Source organism: Talpa europaea (assembly GCF_964194135.1).
Source record: "Talpa europaea genome assembly, chromosome: 1".
Classification (NCBI taxonomy): Eukaryota; Metazoa; Chordata; class Mammalia; order Eulipotyphla; family Talpidae; genus Talpa; species Talpa europaea.
The window spans coordinates 107,858,371-107,880,229 of NC_140073.1; the positions used below are offsets into that span (position 1 = coordinate 107,858,371).

General features: G+C 35.3%; 1 protein-coding gene across 1 annotated transcript in view; it reads right to left on the minus strand.

Moving 5' to 3' along the window:
* The window catches only part of LRP2 (LDL receptor related protein 2), a gene marked incomplete at both ends in the record, with an annotated part of 187,744 nt that overhangs the window by 63,888 nt on the left and 101,997 nt on the right, over window positions 1-21,859 (minus strand). Inside the window, 9 exons of the mRNA XM_084230097.1 lie at window positions 1,574-1,762; window positions 3,285-3,524; window positions 4,366-4,582; window positions 5,565-5,742; window positions 9,093-9,202; window positions 13,362-13,505; window positions 14,370-14,536; window positions 19,844-19,972; window positions 21,389-21,566. Of these exons, the coding sequence (XP_084086223.1) occupies window positions 1,574-1,762; window positions 3,285-3,524; window positions 4,366-4,582; window positions 5,565-5,742; window positions 9,093-9,202; window positions 13,362-13,505; window positions 14,370-14,536; window positions 19,844-19,972; window positions 21,389-21,566 (1,552 nt within the window). The remainder of the gene's footprint in view (window positions 1-1,573; window positions 1,763-3,284; window positions 3,525-4,365; window positions 4,583-5,564; window positions 5,743-9,092; window positions 9,203-13,361; window positions 13,506-14,369; window positions 14,537-19,843; window positions 19,973-21,388; window positions 21,567-21,859) is intronic.

Sequence of the window (21,859 nt, forward strand, 5' to 3'; positions counted from 1 at the left end):
GTATTTTCCAAGATGATAAATAAATGTCTTAGTTTAGACTTAGGAAAATATATATTTACTCTTAGGAACTAAAGAGATTATTCAAATTTAAAGAGAATTTAGCTTCTAAAACAGATAAAAAGTTACAACAAACATTCTAATATATATATAATTTATAATAAAATGTAATCTCTTTTTCAGAATGGACTTGTCTTCTATCTGAATGTTTAACCATAAATCTTCAAAGACTAAATTATATATGATCAACTTCTACTCCAACATTTGAAAGGAGCAAAGAGGGAGACCCGAAAGTATCTCAGTTTGTCAATGTGATCCAGTGCTCTTTGTACTTAGCATTAATGTGAGATTTTTTTTCCCCTAGGTTTTTTCATTAGTATAGATGTTTTTACCCCATGAACCTTCTAAAGCTACCAAAACAAAAGTCCATGGTCTCGGGTGTTACATGGTATGAAGATAGTATAATGAGTAGAGATTGATCCAAAGTTGATTTCAAGGACGTTGAACTTTCAATATTGCTATCAAAGCAATATTGCTATCAATATTGCTATCAATAAATTGCCATCTATTTTATTCCTAAATCTGATTCAAAACAACTCTAGAGAAATCAGGCCAATATGCAGCATGTTACTGACCTACTCTTTTTATTTCCCATCTCTAACTGCACTGTATGTATATTCCAGTCCTTTAATACAGGATTGGCAAACTTTCTGTGAAAGATCAGATAATAAATATTTTAGACTTTGCAGAGAATATGGTTTCTTTCACAAGCACTCAACTCTGCCAATGAATCATGAAAGCAGCCATAGACAAAACATAAATGAATGGGTCCAGTAAAACTATACCTACAATAATAGCAGTGGGATGCATTGGCCCATAGATCTTAGATTACTGACCTCTGCTTTATCTATACCCTTAAAAATAATGTAATAAATCTGTAATAAGGAATGGAATTTAGGATCCCATTTAAAAGCCTTATCTAATCATAATATCATATTTATTGTTATTATAATACCTAGATTTACAAAATACATTTTAACATTTTTAAGTGAGTCTACCAAGTTTGATAATACACAGGATACCTATACTTCTAGAATGGGAGTATGCTGTAAAAATAATAATAAAATTGAAACATTTGTTTCTCAGGTTACCATTAAAAACGAGAGGTAATTCAAAATTAATTACAAGATCAGTACAACTAAGTTAACATGTAACTATAACAGAGTAAGTACATAATATCAAAAGTTTTTATACAGCAACAAGAGGAAGCAATAAGAATTTGGGAACTGAAATTGTTGTTTTAAAATATATGATTGCCATTTTATGATTTACATTATACTTTAATATCCCTTTCTCTTTGAAAATTTAAATATTTCTAACTTGGAAATTAGGTGCTAACCTAAGTGCATAAAAATTCACATAATTAAATATTTCTAGCCATTTGCTTATGGCTTTGTTTATGCTAATAAGCAGGTAAGATAATATGTTACGAATCTGTCGGTTGAAGCACCTTATCATTAATTTAACAAATACTTAGCTTAGTCTAAAAGCACAAATCACTATACAGCCTTCTTACCTGCTACCCAATCCACAGCAATACCTCGTACTCCATTTTCTCCTATCCCACTTGTAATGATGTTTGTAAAATTAGTCCCATCTGGTTTGATTCTATGGATTGCATTATTTGATGGCACAGAGCTGCTAAAATCACACCAATAAATAAAGCCAGAAGATACATCAACATCCACGTGTAGTGCATTTCGTCCTGGAACATTTAAGAAAAGATCATTAAACGATGCTTTAGCTAGAACTAGAAATTTTAAATATCTGCCCTTCCTCACATGCTCTCGTCCTAATCCTCTGCTCTGACCATGCCCCCATTACAAAATAAAACTATTTGTTTATAGTTGCAATGAGCAACTGCTACCTCAGAACATGGTTTCTAAAAACCATTTCCCTAGGAAGAGGATCTAAATACACTTCTCCAAAGAAGATATATCAGGTGGCCAATAGGCACATGAGAAGACAAATCCCCAAAGTGAGATTTAGAAAGACAACAAACATTTGTCTTAAAAAGCAATGTTATAACAAAATAACTATGGCAAACACAGAGATTAAAAGAAACTACAGAGACATTCCAAATATAATGTATCAATCTTGATTAGATCCTAGCTGGAACAAAGTAACAACTATTTAAAAACATTTTCTGAGGCCAAGTGGAGAAATATGAATATTAAATGATAATGCTTTTTAAAGCAACATGCTAAAATTTGTAGGGGTGAAGTGTCACAGTGGCTGCAATTTATTTTCTAAAAGTTCACAGAGAGAGAGACTGAGAGTTTGCATGTTGTGAAATGCTAACAGTTGCTCAACCTAGGTGAAGGATACAGGATGTTCATTATAATTTTCTTTAACATTTCTGCATTTGAAATTTTTCAAAATAAGGGACTGAGGACAAAATGAATGATTTTATAATCAAATTATATCCATAATTCTTTAGACATCAGAAAGCAAAGACAAGTCATGAAGTAGAAAAATATGGCCACCAAGCAGCAGAGTGTGTGGGCTGGAAGCACCTTCCCCTTCACTACATGCTTTTCTGTCTCTTCTTAGATCTCCTGCACCTTTCATTCCTATCATTATTAGCCTGTGAAATGCTTCTTGTAATGCTAGTAAAAACACTTAGTTCCTCTTGTAGTAACATATACTTAGAAACCTCTCAGTTCATCTAGGAAGCAAGGGATCATTTCAATTGTTAATAGTATGCAAACATAAATAGCTATTAATTAGACTAATACTGTCAACTCACTCATGTACTTCATCAAATACACGTTAATAGATGAGATTGTGGACAATGTCACTATTATTCTAATGTTAGAGTACCATCTCCCTAAATCTCCACAACAGTTCTTTGAACACCAACTCTGAAAATACTTTTGCAGTCTCACACTGCATTCTTTCTTGCTCTAGGGCTGTGGTTCTCGGTGTGGCCCTCAGACCAGTATTGCCCTAAGAACCTGTTGGACTGCAGATTCTCCAACCCTACCCCAAACTACTATTATCAGAAAATCTGGGGATGATACCCCAATCTGTTTTAACAAACATTCCAATTCTGACGCACAAAAACATTTGAGAACCACTCAAGGTTAAGCTATTTTATTTAAAGGAAAGTCAAGTTTCATTATGTGACAAACATGGAAAAATGCTGTATGGCACCATGGATCTCAACATGCCACTAGATAGAGTCAAATCTTACTCAAATCTTATTTATATTGGAGTTGGCATACCTGGACCTGCCACTGGCACCATTGCTTCTGAATGATCTGACAGTACCAAGCTATAGCCTCTGATTGCAGACAGCATGGAAACAACAATGAAGGAATCATATGGAGAGCAGGTCCGAAGATCAGAATTGAGTTTAAATCCAGTGGCACAGGCACAGGAGAACTGTCCTCCTGGTATAGGCAGGCATATTTGTGCACAGACATTGACGTTGTTGCTACAGCCATTTGAGGATGCAGTAGAGTCTAAATGAAATCAAAATCAATTTTAACTTTTGACTCTATTTACTTGCTACAACATCTCAAATTTTATTTGGGCAATCAAATACTTCATTATGAAAATTAACTATATATTAACATGAGATAATAACCTAAAAACCATATTGGAAACACTAGCATTTACACAACTAACACCTAAAGGTTTTAAAACAGGACAACAAATATTGTATAATAGAGAACAGGGCATCAATTGCTTTTCTTCCACAAATTATGCAAGATGGAGTCAAATCATACACATATAATTACTTCTATATTACATATATATACGACATGTCAAAACTAAAAGCTCCAGTGAACATAATGCTAAATTAAAGGGGTAAATTTTGATCTCTGGAAAAAAAAAAGACATTGAGAAAGTCTACAGTATTCCTTTCCAAATGAAAAATTCTATCCTGTTTTAATACTTTCCCAGCATGTCTCTAACAAATAATCACTGAGCACTTCCATATATGAAGAATTATTTTAGTTACATGGCAGAGAATTACAAAAGAGACAGACAAAATGCTTGTGAGGGTTACATTCTAACAAAGAACAAAGACGATATACAGAACAGGACGTGCTATGAAACAAAAGCAAGGAGCAGAGTTTAAAGTAATGGAAATAAGCTTACTCTGAAGTCAATCTAAACTTCAAGGTGCCAGGTTAGTGTTTTACATTGAGCCACACGTAAGACAGTTATCATTTTCTAAATATTTTGGGTAATTTCACTTACAAGCAAACATGGGTCTCTGTGTGGACATGTGTTTATATATGTGAGAATATACATTCTTCAACCATGAATGTGTATGTTTCAGTGATAAATACTTACCTTGCCATCTGTGATAAACCCGAAGGGCCCTCAGATTCGGAATATTATCTCTCAACACTACTTTGTTGTCCCCAGTGGCTTTTTCAACTCTTTCAATGACCTCATAGACTGCATCAGTATAATAAAGGAAGGGACCATAGACAGCAATTCCCCAGGGGTGGGAAAGATGGTTTACCAGAATCATTCGATTTGTACCATCCACATTTCCTCTTTCAATCTTAAAGAAAAAAAAAATATTCAGGTCTGACTGATTCATGCTGAAATGAGGGAAACATTTAAAAATAATGCTCCTTTAAAATAATACTTCACATTTATATAGCTATCTAAACTTGACAGAGCTTTTTCATATCTATTTTCTAATATGATAGTTAAAACTACACAGAGTCAAGGACAGATCTGAAATCACTACTGTTTAAGAAGCAAGGAAGAGACTAGCACTCATTCAGTGCAGCATCCAAAGCAATATTTTAATTCAGCAATAATTATTACTGAGCACCTTCTGTCTAATGCTACCTCTACTGCATCAGCACAGCAGCAAAGTTTAAATTCTGTGAATGAATGAAATTACAGTCCTCTTCATATTCTGTATTCAATGAATTCATCTTAAAGTTTAAAATTACTGGGAAAGGGAGTTTTCACATACATGTGAACTACATAAGGACACTAGAAAAGAACATGTAGCTACTTGAGGACACACACCTCAAAAGCATGTCGTATTTTTTTCTTAGTCTCTATAATTGGAGAGAAGAGTGCTGTGAATGAAAAGAAATGATATTACTAAATCCTAAAATAAAGGGTGGAAGTGATAGAATTTGACTTTTAGCAGTGAATCTATTTAGTCTATATAAATATAAATACCTATTCTCAATGATGAACACTTGAAAGTTATAGCATTATAATGCGATGCTATTTCAATTTAAAAAAAAGTGAAACCAGAAAAAAATAAAATGAAAAACAATTATTTTATCATGAAGAAAAACAAATGAGAAAAAAATAATAAGCATTATTCTATGAGGAACTATATACTTATTATAAAGGACTGGACTTCAGGATATGCTTGGGGGAAAGAGTTATTGGGAGAAAGGGCAATAAAGCACTGGTACAAGTTGCTAAGTCAGAATGCTCAAGTCAGAACAACCAGTATCAGCCACATACATTCAACAATATAGACAAACAGACTGAAAAGTGTTCTTTCTTACCACGCCCCTGCTGGTGACTGCCCAGTAGAGTTTCTGCTCTTCAATGTCAAGGGTGAGAGACTCCAGATGTTCAAGTTCCCCAGAGAAGAGGATTTGTGAAGCTGAGCCATCCATGTAAGCACTTGCAATCTTAGCAGGAACTCCACTGTCAGTTCCTTGATCTGACCAGTATAATTTCCTATAAACATGAAAAATACCAGCATTTAATAAAACATAAGGTGGATTAGAATGAATGGCATCTATAATTTAAATGTTTAAATGAAAAAATGCGTATTTATTATCCCCAAGATACATACAATTCAATGGAGGAAATCTCAAGAGTCAGTATCTTATTACACACGATGAGGAGGAAGAATTAGCCAGTATTGTATCAATGTATAGATATATATCCTAGCTATTATTACTGTATAAGCCATTTGGAATAGTATCTAAAATAGGAAGCTAGCATCTTCCATTAGTGGGTTATCTTTTAGCTCACACAGGCAGAAAGCTTATGACTAAGAAGCTTCAGACTATCAACAATCAAACCCTTTCAAAGAGCCATGTGCTGCCCAGTATTCTAGGAAAGATAAAACTAATGTAAAAGTCACCAAATACCTCTAAGGCCTCTTATTTAGTTCTTCAATTATCATCTACCACAAAATTTTCTTATCCAGTCTGAAATCTGTGATGTAATTTAATGCACTTTTCTGAGAATGGAATGCTTTTAGCATGCTGATATCAGGATATATATACCTTTTTTTCTAATGTTCTATTTCATAGTAAAACCAATAGCTTAGACACATTAATCTGTATACATGAACTCCAGTTACCACACACAATTGTGAAATTCATGATATAGGAAATTTCATTAAAAATATATAAAGGGGCCTCCCTGGTGGCTCAAGGGGTTAAGCATTGCACTATGAAGAAATCCACAGCCTCTGCAGCACAAGTTCTATCCCCAGCTGGCCAGGAAGTAACCCACATGGCACGGCAGACCTCTCCTGTCTCACCCTCTGCTCCCCTCAGCAGTGTATTTCGGCCGGTCTGCCTGTTCTGTTCCCCACTCTGTCTCTGGTGGGTCCTCTCACCACCCTGCATCTCTGGCCTGTGCCCCAGCTCTTGTATGCACAAATAAATAAATCTTTAAAATATATATATATATATATATATATATATATATGAAGAGTTGCTTTCCATTTCCATTGAGGACATAACTTCTAGACTTAAATTGAAGTATTAATTCCTTTATATGTCACCTCCTGTTATAGTTTCAATATATTAATTCACAGGCTCTTGTACTCCTTTTTTCTCAAGTCCTCAGACCCCTTAATTCCAATTATCTTTATCTGCATGTTTTTTGTACCATCAATTCAGTAAATCCATCCCATAACCTTACTCTCCAACTTTCAACTTTTCTGACTCTCAGTTCTCAAACTCTTAAAAAAACTCTGCTTTGACCAAACTCTCCCATCTCTGCCTGCCTCCTATTTTATTTCTCTTGTTGAACATGTTCTTTGCCCTTAAACCTTGCCTGACCTCCCAGGCCTTCAGGCCCTCTATGCTTAGACTATTTTAAGAATATTTTTACATATTCTCTTGTGCTTACCTAATGCTAGTTTCCTGCTATTTTCTTTTTCCTCTCCAAAAGACAGATGGGCAAAGTCACAAAGCTCTTATAAATTCTGAATTCATTAGAAATTTGTTACCAAACCTTCACTGAGAACTCTTATCCTTAGCTGATTTTTTTGTCTTGCTCTCCATATTGGCTTTTTCATTCCTATGCTTCATCAATTTCTAATTCCCGCCCTGTTATTTTTGCTCTCAATCAATGATTTCTCCATCATTTATCTTTAATCTGCCCCTAAAAATATGTTCTAATTTCCTTATTTAAAAAATTTCCCTGTCACATTTTTGACCTACACTTTTATCTTTTCCTAGTTTTTCTTTTTCAATACCAAAAGATAATAGTCATAGTTTCATCTTACCTTTCTTCTCTTTAGAATATCCTGAAGAGAATAGTCATAGTTTCTTACCTTCCTTTTATTCTTAACCCCATTATATTTCTAGTAAACATCCTGCCTCAAATTTTATAATAACTAAAAAAATCATAATTGCCTCCATCCTTTATTAGCAATCATCCACAGTGATATTTTTCAGCAGCAACTGATTTAATAACATTGACCATAACTTTGTCAAGACTTACTCTTTACTAAAAGTATAAAACATTATATCCATGAGTCTCTGTCCTGTTTCTCTCTGGCAAAATTTTAAACTGTTCCCATTGATCTCCAATGCAACTAGTCTAAATATCTTAACATAATCTTAATAATCATAATCATAAACCAACATAATCTTAAATGTACCCTCTCTTGTCTGCTCCTTTGCTCTTGACTTCTTTCACGAAACTGGAGATATCCTCAAAGTCCACACTGCTTAGTGAAATACTATGCATCTTTTAAGATCCATTGCAAATGGCATCACATTCCTCAAGCTGAAAATTCATCTTTGTGCAGAACTCTCATCATTTAGTCTCTCTTACAGCTCAATAATATACACCTATGGGTTACTGGCATTTATTGAAAGACCTTCTCCTTACTGAGCTATGAATTCTCGAGGTTATAGATTTTTAATCATCTTTGTATGTAGCCCAAATACCCCCACCTTGGTGCCATGTAAGAGTCTGATTTCACTTATCACATTCAATGTTTTCCTCTTCTTTCTGAGTAAAAAGCTCAATTACATTCCCTGCCTTCTTGCAGTTAGCTCTGGCCATGTGACTGAATTCTAGATGAAGGCATATGAGCAAAAGTGGATGCACTACTTGGAGGCCTCGCTCATAAAAACCATCTAGTGTATTCCTGTAATTAGTTTATTCCTGTAATTTCCTGAAGATCCTATAATCATGGTTCCCTGAATAACTGAGTAGAGCTTCCCCTATCCTTTGCCCAAACTTGTATATATTTTTGTCATATTACATTTTGATATTTATTCTTTCAATAGTTCACACCACCTAAAGAAAAATAAATAAAAATAAAATAAAATATTTGATGAAGGAAAAATTAGCTGCTTTGTCTCCCATATGGTCAGCTGCTCCTTCTGCTAAATCTCCGGTTCCAGTCCTCTCTATTTACAACCACTCTACATACCACCACGTTTCTGGACCTTCACTGCTCTCGCAGTTGCAACCCATTCTCTACCCATTGGAAATCTTCTGTTTCCTTAAGACCTCTTTTAAATTTTACCTACCTACCTCCTTAAAATTTTCCACATTCATTCAAATCAAAGTCAAAATTCATTCAAAGTCTTGAAATTCTTGCTTGTTTAGAATTAATTTCAATTCCAGTGTTATTAATTTGAGGAAAATAGAACAAAACACAAATCATATCCTTCATATTAAATATAACTCAGTCATTTCCTTTTCTCACTGAGATTTCTGTTTTTGAAATGTTGGCATATGAAGTCAGAAAATACCCTAAGTTTGAAATCTTCCGCTTCTATCAGACCACAACATTAACAAGAATGGCGCCATTTATAAACACTCACCCTCTAGCAGGATCAACAGTTATGCCAACTGGAAAACCAACGCCAAGAGCCGTCCCATCATTGGTAAGCAGTGTTTTTCTGTACCTGACATCTCCCCGCAGGGTGAAAACCTACAGCATAAAAATCAATTGTTAGAACTGAGTTTCACAAGGAGAAACCAAAGAAAGCTGAAATGGAGGAGAATGTATACAACAAATTCTAAAGCATAATTAGGGATGAATGGAGGGTTTGCATGAGATTCACATAATCCCCAGTTGTATTTCAGGCCTATGAAGAAATCAGCTCAATGGAAAATAAGTAAGAAAAGCAAAAATCACTTCTCAAATTCCTATTTTCAATTCACCTAAATTTCAGGAAAGGAAACTTTCATGAATAAAAGAAAGGTAAAAATGGGTCAATGTTATAGAGCATGAGAATCACTGTCTGAGAGAAACTATACAAAGGCCTTCCAAAAATCTGGAAGACAAATGGGAACGTCACACCCCAGCTAGCACCCAGTGGTCCTTTATTGCAAAGAGAGCTAAAAGCATTCAAGGGTCATGTGAATTCTATTCCAAATTAATAGCCTTAGTTAAAACACTTGAGTCCTAATTCCTGCCCTGCTATGTCTGACTGTATGACCTGAGGTAAGTAAATTCACTTCTTGGTGTGAAAAATGATGATGATGAATTTTCTATTTAGAGCTCACAGGACTATGAGATTGTCATGTGAATCACTTAAGTGTGTTCAATAAATGTTTCCTATTTTTTATTGATTTATGGGGCACTTACTATGTGGCAGGCAAAATACTAAGCATTATCAGATTTGATCCTCTCAATAATTCTGTGAGATGGATACCATCATTATGCCCATATTTCAGATGATGAAAAGAAGGCCCTTCGAAGTTTAGTGGCTTTCCCAATATTGTCTATTTTTAATTATTTTTGTTATAATTTTTATAACCACAATCACAATCAGAATCCTGAAACATCCAGAGAAATATGGATTACTAGATGAAAAGCAGTTTCTTACAGGAACAATCCTATTTTCACATGCATCTGAGACATTCTATAAGCAAAAACAACTAGTAAATGATTAGAAAATACTTACTGATTTGCAGTTTTTCCATAAAGTTGTTTTTCATTACAAATAGGTGATTTGTACTGATTTGTATCTATGTTTATGCTTTTATTTCTGCCTCTACATGTACATACACACATACTTTATTCCCTTGTTTTCCTCTCACTTCTAAATTCCTCTCTCCTAGTGGTATCTTTCTGTCATAATTAGACAAAGCTAATTTTTCTCTTTTCAATTTTCCTCTTCCTGTTAAAATTTGTCTCCTTTCCAAGACCTAAGGATCTCTTTGGTTTAAAAGCAAGTTCCCTCCCTTGATGGGGGAATAAATTAAACTCTCTCACACGCATTCTGTAGGTTTTATTTTTCAGCTACAAAATTGCCTTTAGTGAATGGGCACACAGCTACCCCTAGTGGAAAATAACTTCTTCAATGTTCTCTTTAATTTTCAAGTTGGAATTGAACGTGAATTACTAGTATGCGGAAAGGGACATTATACAGGTAAACAGTAAGTGAGCACTATACCTGCTTTCTCAAGTAATTTAACATTCAACATTAATTGATATCACCAAAGGAGAAAACCAATAAAAACACTAAAAGGGCAATTTGTCTCTGCATCATTATTCTTAAATAAGAGTTAGCCCCTTTTAGGCATTCTAAAAATATTGACTTTGTAATAGAATCAGGGCTCTGTATGCAAAGGGTACCTTACTGTCATAAAAGTACTTTCACTTACCTAGTTATTAACCCCATTTTACAGATAAGAAAACAGAGGCTCCTAGTTCAAAGAGTCTGTGAGTAGAGGGAAAAGAGTGTTGCTCCCGGTCACAAAATGCTTTTTTTTTTTTAATCTCAAGGTCTTTACTCAAGTGTTTTGCTCTGCCTGAGATGCCTTTTCCCTGTTTCATTTGTCAAAAATAAATACTGGTCATCCTTCAAGACTCAGTTCATGAGTAACAACTTATGGAAAGCCTGCCATTCTCTCTCCCTTCAGTTTTACCTCTGGCCCCAGTCACACAATACTTTATATTCACTGCTTGTATCACACTTATCATACTGGAGCAATTTTTTTTTTCATGTGCCTACTTCTCAGATACATGAGCTTCTTATAAGCATTAAAAAAAGCGTTTTATGGATCTTTGAATATCAGGACTAACCTATAGGTGTGAGCCATAGAAAGCAGTTAGTAATGTTTGTTAACTGAATGATAAATGAGACTCAAAGCAAGGTCTTCATACTCCAGTGCAAATTATCTTTCCTCTGTATCTGCACTGCATTGTGGGCAGAACTACAAGCTTTAGGTCTATATGGCTACAGTGGACTTAACATACTTACACATGCATATATATAAACTCACTTGCTCTTTAAATGGTCCTTTTTCATTGTAACTAACACTGATGGAGGAGACATATTCCTGCTTTTGAAAAAAGGGAAGACATCTATTTGCAAAGCAAGAGACCAAAAGACAGAGTAGAAACATATTAACTATCTTTCAGAATTAAGACAGCCTTAATTCTGGGTGGACTCCAGAGACATGTGAGTTTAGTATTAAGGGTGTAAAAGCATTTTTTCCCTATGTTTTGATATAAGGTGATATTTTTTGTTGCTATCTCTGTGAAAGGGCATTAATGAAAAATATCTCTGTCAAAGGGAGTTAATACAGGCTGGGTTTCTAGAGTTGTGCTTTGTAAAAAGGCAATGATAGAATACCATCTGGGAACAAGGGCAGTGATGGTTTAAACCAATTTTCTTAACTTCTGGGGGCTTCAGGTACTTATCTTAAAGACTATGAAAACCTAAGTGTCAAAAAACAGATGAGTGGAACAAGAATGTGTGGTATATATATATATACAATGGAATATTACTCAACTATCAAAAAAGATAAACTCATGCCATTTACAGCAATATGAACAGAAGCTTGAAAGGAAAATGTAAGAAAGGTAAATGCCAAACAGTATCACTTGCATGTGGAATATAGAGACACCAAACCAAGAGTCAGAAAAAGATAAATTTTAAAACCAACCCTTGAAAGCTGATCATAGAACTGAGGCATCCAGAGGGGGAGGGAGTTGAGGAGAAGAGGTAAGAAATGGGAGGAGAGAGAACACAATGGACTATGGTGGAGGACTATAGGTTTGTCAGTAGTGGGTGCTCTGTGGTAACTATACCTGAGAGAGGAAATCCTATACATCCAAAACACTAACAAGGATGTAAACTATTGGTACTTTAATAAAAATAAAAATAAATTTTAAAACAAAGGACAGGAACCAGATGAACCTCCCAGGTTCCCCTTATGTTAAAATCTGATGACTGTGAGGATTAAGTAAGACAGTGTTTGTGGAAGGCCTTTGTAAACTGTAAGGCACTATTTTGATGAAGTCTATTGAATAGGCTAGAAAATAAACTCTTGGCTGCTGTGTGCCTTCCTCATCTTCAGCACTTGTCTTTCTGAATGCCCCCAAAAGACAGCTCGTACCTCCTCTAGGCAGTGGATAGTCACTCTACACAGCCCTGCTAACCATCCCTCTCACAAGATACTCCTGGTGCTTTTGGAATTTTTATCTTCAAAATTATTATGAATTAATAATCCCTTACATGTTTTAACATTGTCTCAAAATGGAGCAAACCAGTACTATCAAGTTACCTCTGATTTATTCATGTGATTTCATACCTATACCCCATCTAGAATTTCTCCTGGGAACTAGAGTAGAAAGAACACTTATCATGAAAAGGAGAGCATCAAAGGAATTATAATCAAATTTCTACTTTCTGTTTCACTGTTATAAAAACTGTATTAGAGCCACTGAAAGATTTTCATCTAAAAACAGAGATAACCTATAAATTTGGTTTAGAACTGAAACAGAACTGAAAATTTGATGAGGAAAGATAATGAAAATTCCCTGCCTACTCTAATCTTCCCTTTATGCTGAATCCCTTACATAATCTTTTATTTATCTTTTTATGTTTTTATAAATTACCTCAACTCTTTAATATTAATACTTAGACGGAAGCATAGCAGGCCAGTAGAAAGTTCCAACAATTTATTTTTAACTTAGTTTCTCTCCTCAGTTTCAGAGACTTTGCTAGTCAATACTAATCTCTCTTCCTTTTTGCTTTAAAATAATTTCAAAATCCATGAGAGCATTTCCTGAGAATAGCTCTCACATAAATCAAAAACCAGTGTTTGTGTAAATAGTTTTAAGGAACTCTTACCTTAATAGACTGAGTTCCAGGACTGGTGTAATAAAAGTTTCTTGATATCCAGTCTAAGGCCAGGCTCGTAGAAGACCCCAAACTAGAGAGAGGAACAACCACTGTCCTTTGGGTGCCATCTGTCTTCACTCTGTGAATTTCCCCCTGGAAAGAAAGACAAGGACAGGTGAGCTGTTTCAAGGCCACAATTTCTACACAAAAGCTCTTTCTTCACAGTGACTGCCGACAGCTGCTGTGTTTCTTCAACACTCCTCATACTTGGAGAAAAGTTGAAAGCTCAGCCCTGGGTGGGTTAACACTGCACCATTTTGAAATACACAGAGTTTTAAGTGTGCCACAGAAATACATGAGGTGTCTTTTTATCTTGACTACAAATATTTAACTTCTGACAACCACAGGCAAGTCATAAAAAATAACTCAGTCACAGGTGTGAATCAAGGGGCCAGGAGTACATTTCACACAGAGGTGACAAGCATCAAACACCAAGATCTTTCCTCTGCCTCATTTGTATTCTCTTTGCCCTTTCTACATCCTTACAGGTTTCTTCTCTAAAGGGTGAGGAAAGGGGATCCGACAGGAAGGGAACTGGAGGAATGTTCTTATCCTGGAAGCAAAGATTCTGAATGAAGGCACCAGCAGCCTTATCAAATGGCTTTGTGGAATTCCCTCAGGGAACTTCTGCCTTTTTCTTGAGTTATTTTTATGTTAGTTAAAATTCTTCTAGTGCTTAAAGCAAAGTAAGAACAAACTTCGTGACTACTGTCTCTGATATATCTGTAGTTGGACGCAAGTAGTTTAGTGCAAGGCATATTTAATAAATCTTTGCTGAATAAATAATACACATTAGCTTAAATGTGCTTATTAGCTGATCTCTGCAAGCGTAGAGGTAAATTAACCTATTTCTATACCATTTTCTTTCTATTCACCCAGCAAAAGTTTTTTCTGTAAGAAGGCATTAGTGTATAGGCTTTTCAAGAACACGTTCCATAATTGTTATTCAAAACTTACTGGATTCTCAACCCAATAGATGAATTGCTCTGAGTCATCAAATTCAACATCATAACCATTCCTTATCCCTGATATGGGAACCATGCCATCATTGCTCTTCACCTCAGGATTAAGAGAAATTCCAAAAATTATACTGTATCTTACAGTTATTAAGAAAGGTTGATCATCTGTGAAAATAGCAGAATATCAGTCAAAATTACATCCCACTATTCCAAGACATTTAGAGAAATAGAAGGAAATGGATTATCATCTTATGGGATAAAATGTGATTACAGATTGCAGCAATAAACATTATACATGGTAGGTACTTCATCAAACAATCTGGAACCTTCTATTGAATTTAGTGGATTTTTGGGACAACAGTTTTCCAACTCCACAATAGTGCTTCTGGATTTTCCCAAGGCTGATCATTATTTACCTCTCTTCTATTAATCCCTTATTTATGCTGATAACCCATAAGTCAACCAAACTTGACTATGAAGTTTAGTAAGCTTCATTGTTAAGAAATTATTTCATTTCTGCATGCAGTAAACTTAAGTAATACTGAATAACTCAGGGAAAAGATTAATGTTTGGTCAACAGCAGTTTACTAGCTTTATGTTCACAAAATAAAACTGTTACAGGATGTGTCACCACAAAAGGGGGGAGGAGAATTGTACCATTTTCCCAACCCCCCACTTCCATGCTGCCAAAACCTTGGATTACAATTTCTGGCATTTCTGGACTTCCTGAATGGGAGGGCATTTGGGAAGAAGGAGAAGCAAGGAGGATCTATATCTATATCTATATCTATATCTATATCTATATCTATATCTATATCTATATCTATATCTATATCTATATCTATATCTGATATGGAGGCTACTCCTGACACTCTAGCACTTTAGCAGGTAGACAAGATGATGGCAGTCACCATCTTGACCTCATGGTAGATATAAGGTACACTGTGAGTTTCAGGTTTCTCCTTCTGTCTCAGTTCTTAGGGACCTGCCTAACATCTTCCATCCCCCTCCTTAAGCTTCCATAAGGAGCTTGGGCTCCTAGCAAGTTTTCATGCCTCAGCTCATTGATCATTATGTTCCCAAATCTTAGATACAATCATTGCCTAATAAATATTTGCTAACTAAATGAATAACTGAAGACATGGATGGACATGTAAGTGAATATGTAAATAGAATCTTTTAAAGTTCTCAAAAGTATCTGCACTGTTAATTCAGCTTTCTTAATAGATAATAAAAAGTCCTTTTTCAAAGATAATCTTTATCCTAGCTGTAGTACCATTATCCAAAAAAAAATCCAAATTAATGAAATCAAGAGTGGGGTTTTATTTTATAATTCCTCTGAGGAAGGAGAACTTTAGAATGTGAGTTTTGTGTTATTGAGACACATATAAGATATATTATATAGTAAGACAAAATATAAAATAATCCATGTATAATTTTCATGAACTATAAATAATGTTATCATTAGTTTAGTAATCAGGGAAGTTTTACATCTCCAGTGAGGTTATTTTGAGACATTTTTCTCTACATATTATCAGTTTCATTAGCTTTCCTTATTCCTGACCTTTCTTATATTGAAGTAACAACTCAGCATTTATAAACTTAAAACTTAAAGTTTGCAACTACCAATGCCTGATATTTTACAAAGTATTATGATAAGGATTTAGTCTTTTACAAGACTGTGAAGTTGTTTTCAAATGAGGCAAATGGACCTTACAAGAGCTACATGATTTCTGCAAGAAAAAGCTCAGAAAGAGACTCTTAAGTCATTCCTCTGTTAATTGCTCCACATTCCACATTCAACAACTGCAATAGCCACAACAGTCACCCTCATGATTATGTGCCACACAGTATGCACCAATCAAATATTCTTTCACTTAACTTTTCTCCCAAAAGTTTCATCACCTTGTTTATTGGATAAGTATCCTCTCTGCCAAACTTTCAAATTAAGTACCAAGAAATTAAGCAATATAACCAAAGTCATACAGCCAGGTCTCTTAGACTCCAAAAGCTATGTTCTTTTTTTTTTTTTTTTTTTTTTTGAGGGGAGCAGCGGGTGGCAGGAGAGGTCTGCGTGCCATGTGGGACCCTCCTCTGGTGGCCGGGGAGAAGCCGGGGATCCAACCGGCGCTGCAGAGGCTGCGGGCAGCTTCGCAACCCAGCACTCAACCGCTGCACCACCGGGGAGGCCCTCATTATGGTTTTGATTTGTATTTCTTTTTGTTTAAAAAACATTTATTTTATTTATTTGTGCATACAACAACTGAGGTCCAGGCCAGAGGTGGAGGGTGTGATAGGATTCACCAGAGACAGAGTGGGGAACAGAACAGGTGGATCGACTGAAATAGAGGATTGACTGAGGAAAGCAGCAGCCAAGACAGGAGAGGTCTGCTGCACCATGTCTCTGCAGCTCCCTGGCGGGAGATTGAACTCAGGCCGCAGTGGCTGGTGATAGCAAAAGCTATGTTCTTAATCACTATTCTGCAAAAAGTGCAAGCTAGGTAACACTTACTGAATATCAAATCACTACTAATTCACTTATCTGCAGTAATAAAAATGAAAGTAATATTATGAGATTCAAATGTACTTTAAAATTATATAGGATTATTATTAAACTTCTATATGGATTTTCTCTTATCAATCTATTTGATGTCTGTTTGTTTATTTAACAGCCTAGAAGAACTCAAGAAATACTGGAGGATTCTTTTATGTCCCAAATACTTAGAGTAATTCTCAGCCAAAGCACCATTAGGAGCTTAAATATTTCACATTTCTCACCCATCAAACACAGGCCTACCTGATTCCTCAAGGAACTTTTTCCCTTAAGCACTACTCAGCTCTACTCCTCCTTTCTGGACCATTGATCCTTGAGGATGAATCTCAGGCCCTTTATCTGATCATCTGATCATTGTTAGTACATTTGAGAGGGCTTGCAACCAATTGTGGACAATGGTGGGATATCATTTAATATCCTACATCTATGCTGTTAAATGTAAGAGCCAAAGTGAAAGTGATGCCAGAGAAACACCAGAAAGGAAGTGACCACTGAAACAATAGTGGCATGGAAGGATGTAAAAAAGTGCTCTGTGGAAAGAAAGAAGTGATTTTATGACACTGTGTGCCTGTAAAGGAGCAATTAGGTGAAAAACACAGAAGAAGGAGCAAAGAAACGCTGGAGAACTTGTTATTCACTTAACATTTACTATGTGCCAAGGCAAAAAAGCATGTTGTAAAGGCTTTACCCTCAGGGAATTTAGAGTCTAGAGTGTGTGGCAAAGTATATGGGCCCTTATGACTCACAAAGTTCTGGTCATGAAGGAGTAAGGCACAGAAGCGCCATGCTTGGGTGGAAAGAGGTTAAGAAGGAGGTGCTATTTGAGTTGCCTTATGTTGTGTCTCAGTTTTGAAATGGAAGATCATCTTAAAAATTTTTTGATTTTTATGTTTTATGTCAAGTTCCCTTTAAGGTCAGTATTGGAACAGAGAAGAGATGTACCGTGAGAAATGAAACATGAACCATAAGTATATGGTGACATTTACAACTCCCAAACCTTGGTCCTCCTCTGCTCAGACCTTGACCAAACTGATCGGCACCACAACCTTTCCAAGAGTGTGGGCATGGAATGCTTCCCTCCTGTTGTGCACATAATCACTGAAGCAATTGCCTGTGTCCCTCAAACTGAGTTAGATGTATAATTTGCATTTGAAGTTTTTATTTTAGAAGTTACTGGGAAGATATTTGAGTTTTGTTTGTTTGTATTTGTTTTTGTCATTGTGAGAAACATCTATAGAATAAAAAGTATTCATACAAAGAAAGTTCTCATTTTTAAATTTTGTAACACAAAATTAGAAAAAAAAGTAGTAATATCCTGCAATTCTCCTACCCAATTGTAACCACTACTGACACTGGTGTATTGCCTTCCAAATTCTCCTAGTGCACACTTTTATATGAACAATATTAGACATTATGTTTTTTTTTCTTAACCTTATCACATATGCACTTCCAAAGATACTCTAGATACTTAGTAAACACCATTTTAAAGACTGTTGAACATTTAAATCATGTAAAATAATTTTATCAATAATGCTAACAAGTCTTCTAAGCTTCTTGTTAAAAAAAAAGTGCAACTGTTTTCATTTAACATATATCATCACTTATTTACCCAACTGGTAATGAAAAAGCAGTGGGAAATATTGAAAATGTTCTACCTCAGTGAAGTCATCCCATGAAAAGACTAACTAGTGGAATTATTTGTGAACTAACAAAAGGTACTATTTAGAATTAACACTTATCCATCACTGTCAGTAATATTGATTACACTAATGCACAGTTCAACCATCTGTGTGTGATAAAAGAAAGCTTTGTATCCAAAATGTCTATAGCTCTTTTTAATCTTTTGCTGAAAGACTATGAGGACACACTAAATTAAACAATGTCATCAAGGATTAGATCCATAACAAGTCACTGAAGAAAATGACAAATGCTAATCCCTTTGTAAGCATTACCAATAATTAAAATCTTTCAACATGAAAGTATCATTGCAAAATATTACATGCTGATGGAGTTAGAATTTCAGTAAGCCTACATCTGCATAATCTATAAATGCCTGCATTCTATACATATTTTCCATTTGAAAATTAAATTTCCCTCTATATTAGGACTTTATTCTTAATTTAGAAACAATTTTTAATCATTAAACATTTTATTTTAGCTTATCATGGCCATTTTTATCAGTATGAAACACACCAAATTCTCTTCACTGAAAATGAAAGAGTCTAGAATGCTTTTTTTAGATTTTTAAGCAAAAGTGAATATTTATAGTTTAATGAGTTTTTGAAAGTTTATTATACTTCAAGTATATACACTAAAAGTACATACTCTAGAAAAAAACCTCTTTTGTGGGTTGACTGTATCTTCTCCTCCCTTTCTTATTTTCCAAAGTACTTAGTATAACAATCCACATACTCTTTAATCAACCCAGTAAAGAATCTCTGAGAGATAAAGACTAAATTGTACAAATAATCACTTAAGATATTTCACACAGAGAACTTTCATTTTTTTTACTATCAGATAGTAACAGTAAATATTCTGAAATTGGAGTCATAAGATTAACCTAGAACACTCAATCACTGAGAATTAAAAATAAGATAATGAAGCTGAAAAATGAAACCATATATTAATGTCAAGAATTTTTCACTTCTGCAGTGCAGAATTTAGAACCTCCCATTATCATAGCTAATATAACTGTAACTAAGAAAGAAAAATTGTGAGATCAAAATATAGCCCCCATACAAAAACCCTATTACAACTGAAGTACCAAATTAAACCATCAGATAGCACATACTCCAAATACACCTAAATCGAGGGGAACACAGCAAGAACTCAGGCTGCGAGTGGTTAAGGGCTTACCCTGCCTTGCACAAACTTTGGCAAGCTCTAACTTCAGGGCATACTTAAAGGGTATACTGTACCTCTTAAGCAAGTCACAGAATCATGAGAGAGACTCCATCCTGAAGGACAAGCACAAGAGTAAAGCTGTGGCCTCTGTGAGGAAAGCAGACATAGATGGCTACAGGAGGCAGAGGCACACAAATTTATAGCTGTAATAGAAAGAGAAGAAAGCTTTAGTGGATGGAAAATCTTCCTCATTAATCTTCACAGGCCATGCTGTAATTGTCTTCCCCGAAAGCCCCCCAAAGTTTGCAGATAACAGTACTTTGTGTTACAACTGTTGTTTGTTTGTTGTTTGTTTGTTTGTTTTTTCTAAAGTCCTTTACCTCTCCCTGGCATCATGCTCCAAAATAAAATTTGTAAGATACATACAAGAGGGAAGGATTTACCCAATGATCAATCCAGTCTAAACCTGCTTATCAACAATGGCTGGATAATTTGGAGCTTAGTAACAGAAATACAATACTAAATAATATGTGACTCCTTGCCTGACATTAAAGGGATCTTTTTACATTAAATGAAACAAAGGTATATGTTTGCTATGTGACCTTGACATTCACCCACAGTCCAAGTTTGGGGGCCATAATAATCTTTAATTTTTCTATTGATGACACTTTTGTGGGTCTCTGATTTAGGGGGGAAATGGATCCTGTGTGCTTCCCAAACTCACAGGATATTCTCATTTAATCAAACACCATTCTAAGTAAGAGGAATACTGTAAACATGGAACATATATTCTAACCAAAGGAGACAAAACTAAATTCATAAATTGTATGATTTTAAAATATGAGGGTAAAGAGCAAAAGAAATGAGAAGAGGAGGATATTTTTGATAGCGTAGTCAAAGTCCACCAAGGGGCTTTGAGTAGAATCCTAAACGACATGAAGGAAAAACTAGATCTAGAGGAAGGATATTCCAGGCAGAGGGAAGAATTAATGCAAAAGTTCTGAGGCAGGAAGTAGGATGGTGTGCTTCCACACAATAATGAAGCCAGATCTAGCAAGACTAAGTGGGAGAAGAGCTCAGGGAGATTTCAACTACCCAAATCTGATGTCTGATGAGATACCACTGCAGAGTTTGGTGAGAAAAGATTAAGTGAAGATCAACTGATTTATTTCCCTACCAAAGCCATATTTTTAAATCACCTAGACTATCCACAGGATACGCTGTAGTGTGACACAGCAGAGGACTGACAAGACATCAATGTTGTAATAAGGGGATCCTTAAAATAAACTGCTTTAAACTGGAGAATGGTAGCAATAAAAGGATCTAAGGTACTGTCTAGTCTATACTGTATTTGTCTCTGAGGAAACTGAGACTCAAAGAAAGGTCACAAAGCCACTAGTCAATTGCTGAATAAAATTTAGATGTGCTGTTGTTACATATAAGGTTTGAGTTTTCCCTGGTAAATAAAATGAATGGAAATGGTGGTACTGGGGTGGTTAGTAAGAGGGAAGGAAAATGTATTGCCCAAACAAATAGATCTGAAACAGTGTGCATTCAGCATTTCCACAGTAACTTTTTTTAAACTATTCCCAAATAGGATGGCTGAGTGTGTCACTTACAAATCGGTTGTTTTGAAGAATGAACCGCAACAATCCCAAGGGGATGGGCGACATTATTCATTATGACTGACTGGTTTCCTCCGTGCCACTTGTTGGCCTGCATAACCTTTTGAGTACTGCGGTCAGTCCAGTACACAGAATCTTCAAAGAGAGTTAGGGCATAAGGATGCCGCAGAATCTGTGAAGCAGAAGAGAACAGTGAGAGCTTCTTCGGAAATAAAAGTCAAGGTGAACAACCCATCTGGCCAAGAAGATGGGTTTTTGTTTGTTTTTTAGCATTTCAATAAAGACACAGGGAGCCATTGTTCAAGAAACAGACAAAAATATATACTGTTTGACTCCTTTCCCACTATACTATTCACAGTACTTGTATCATTTAATCTTCATTTTCACTCTGGTAATTACATTTGGCATCCATTTTACAAATGAAAGAAAACCAAAGTGCAGAAAGTAAGGTAACTTCTCTGGATT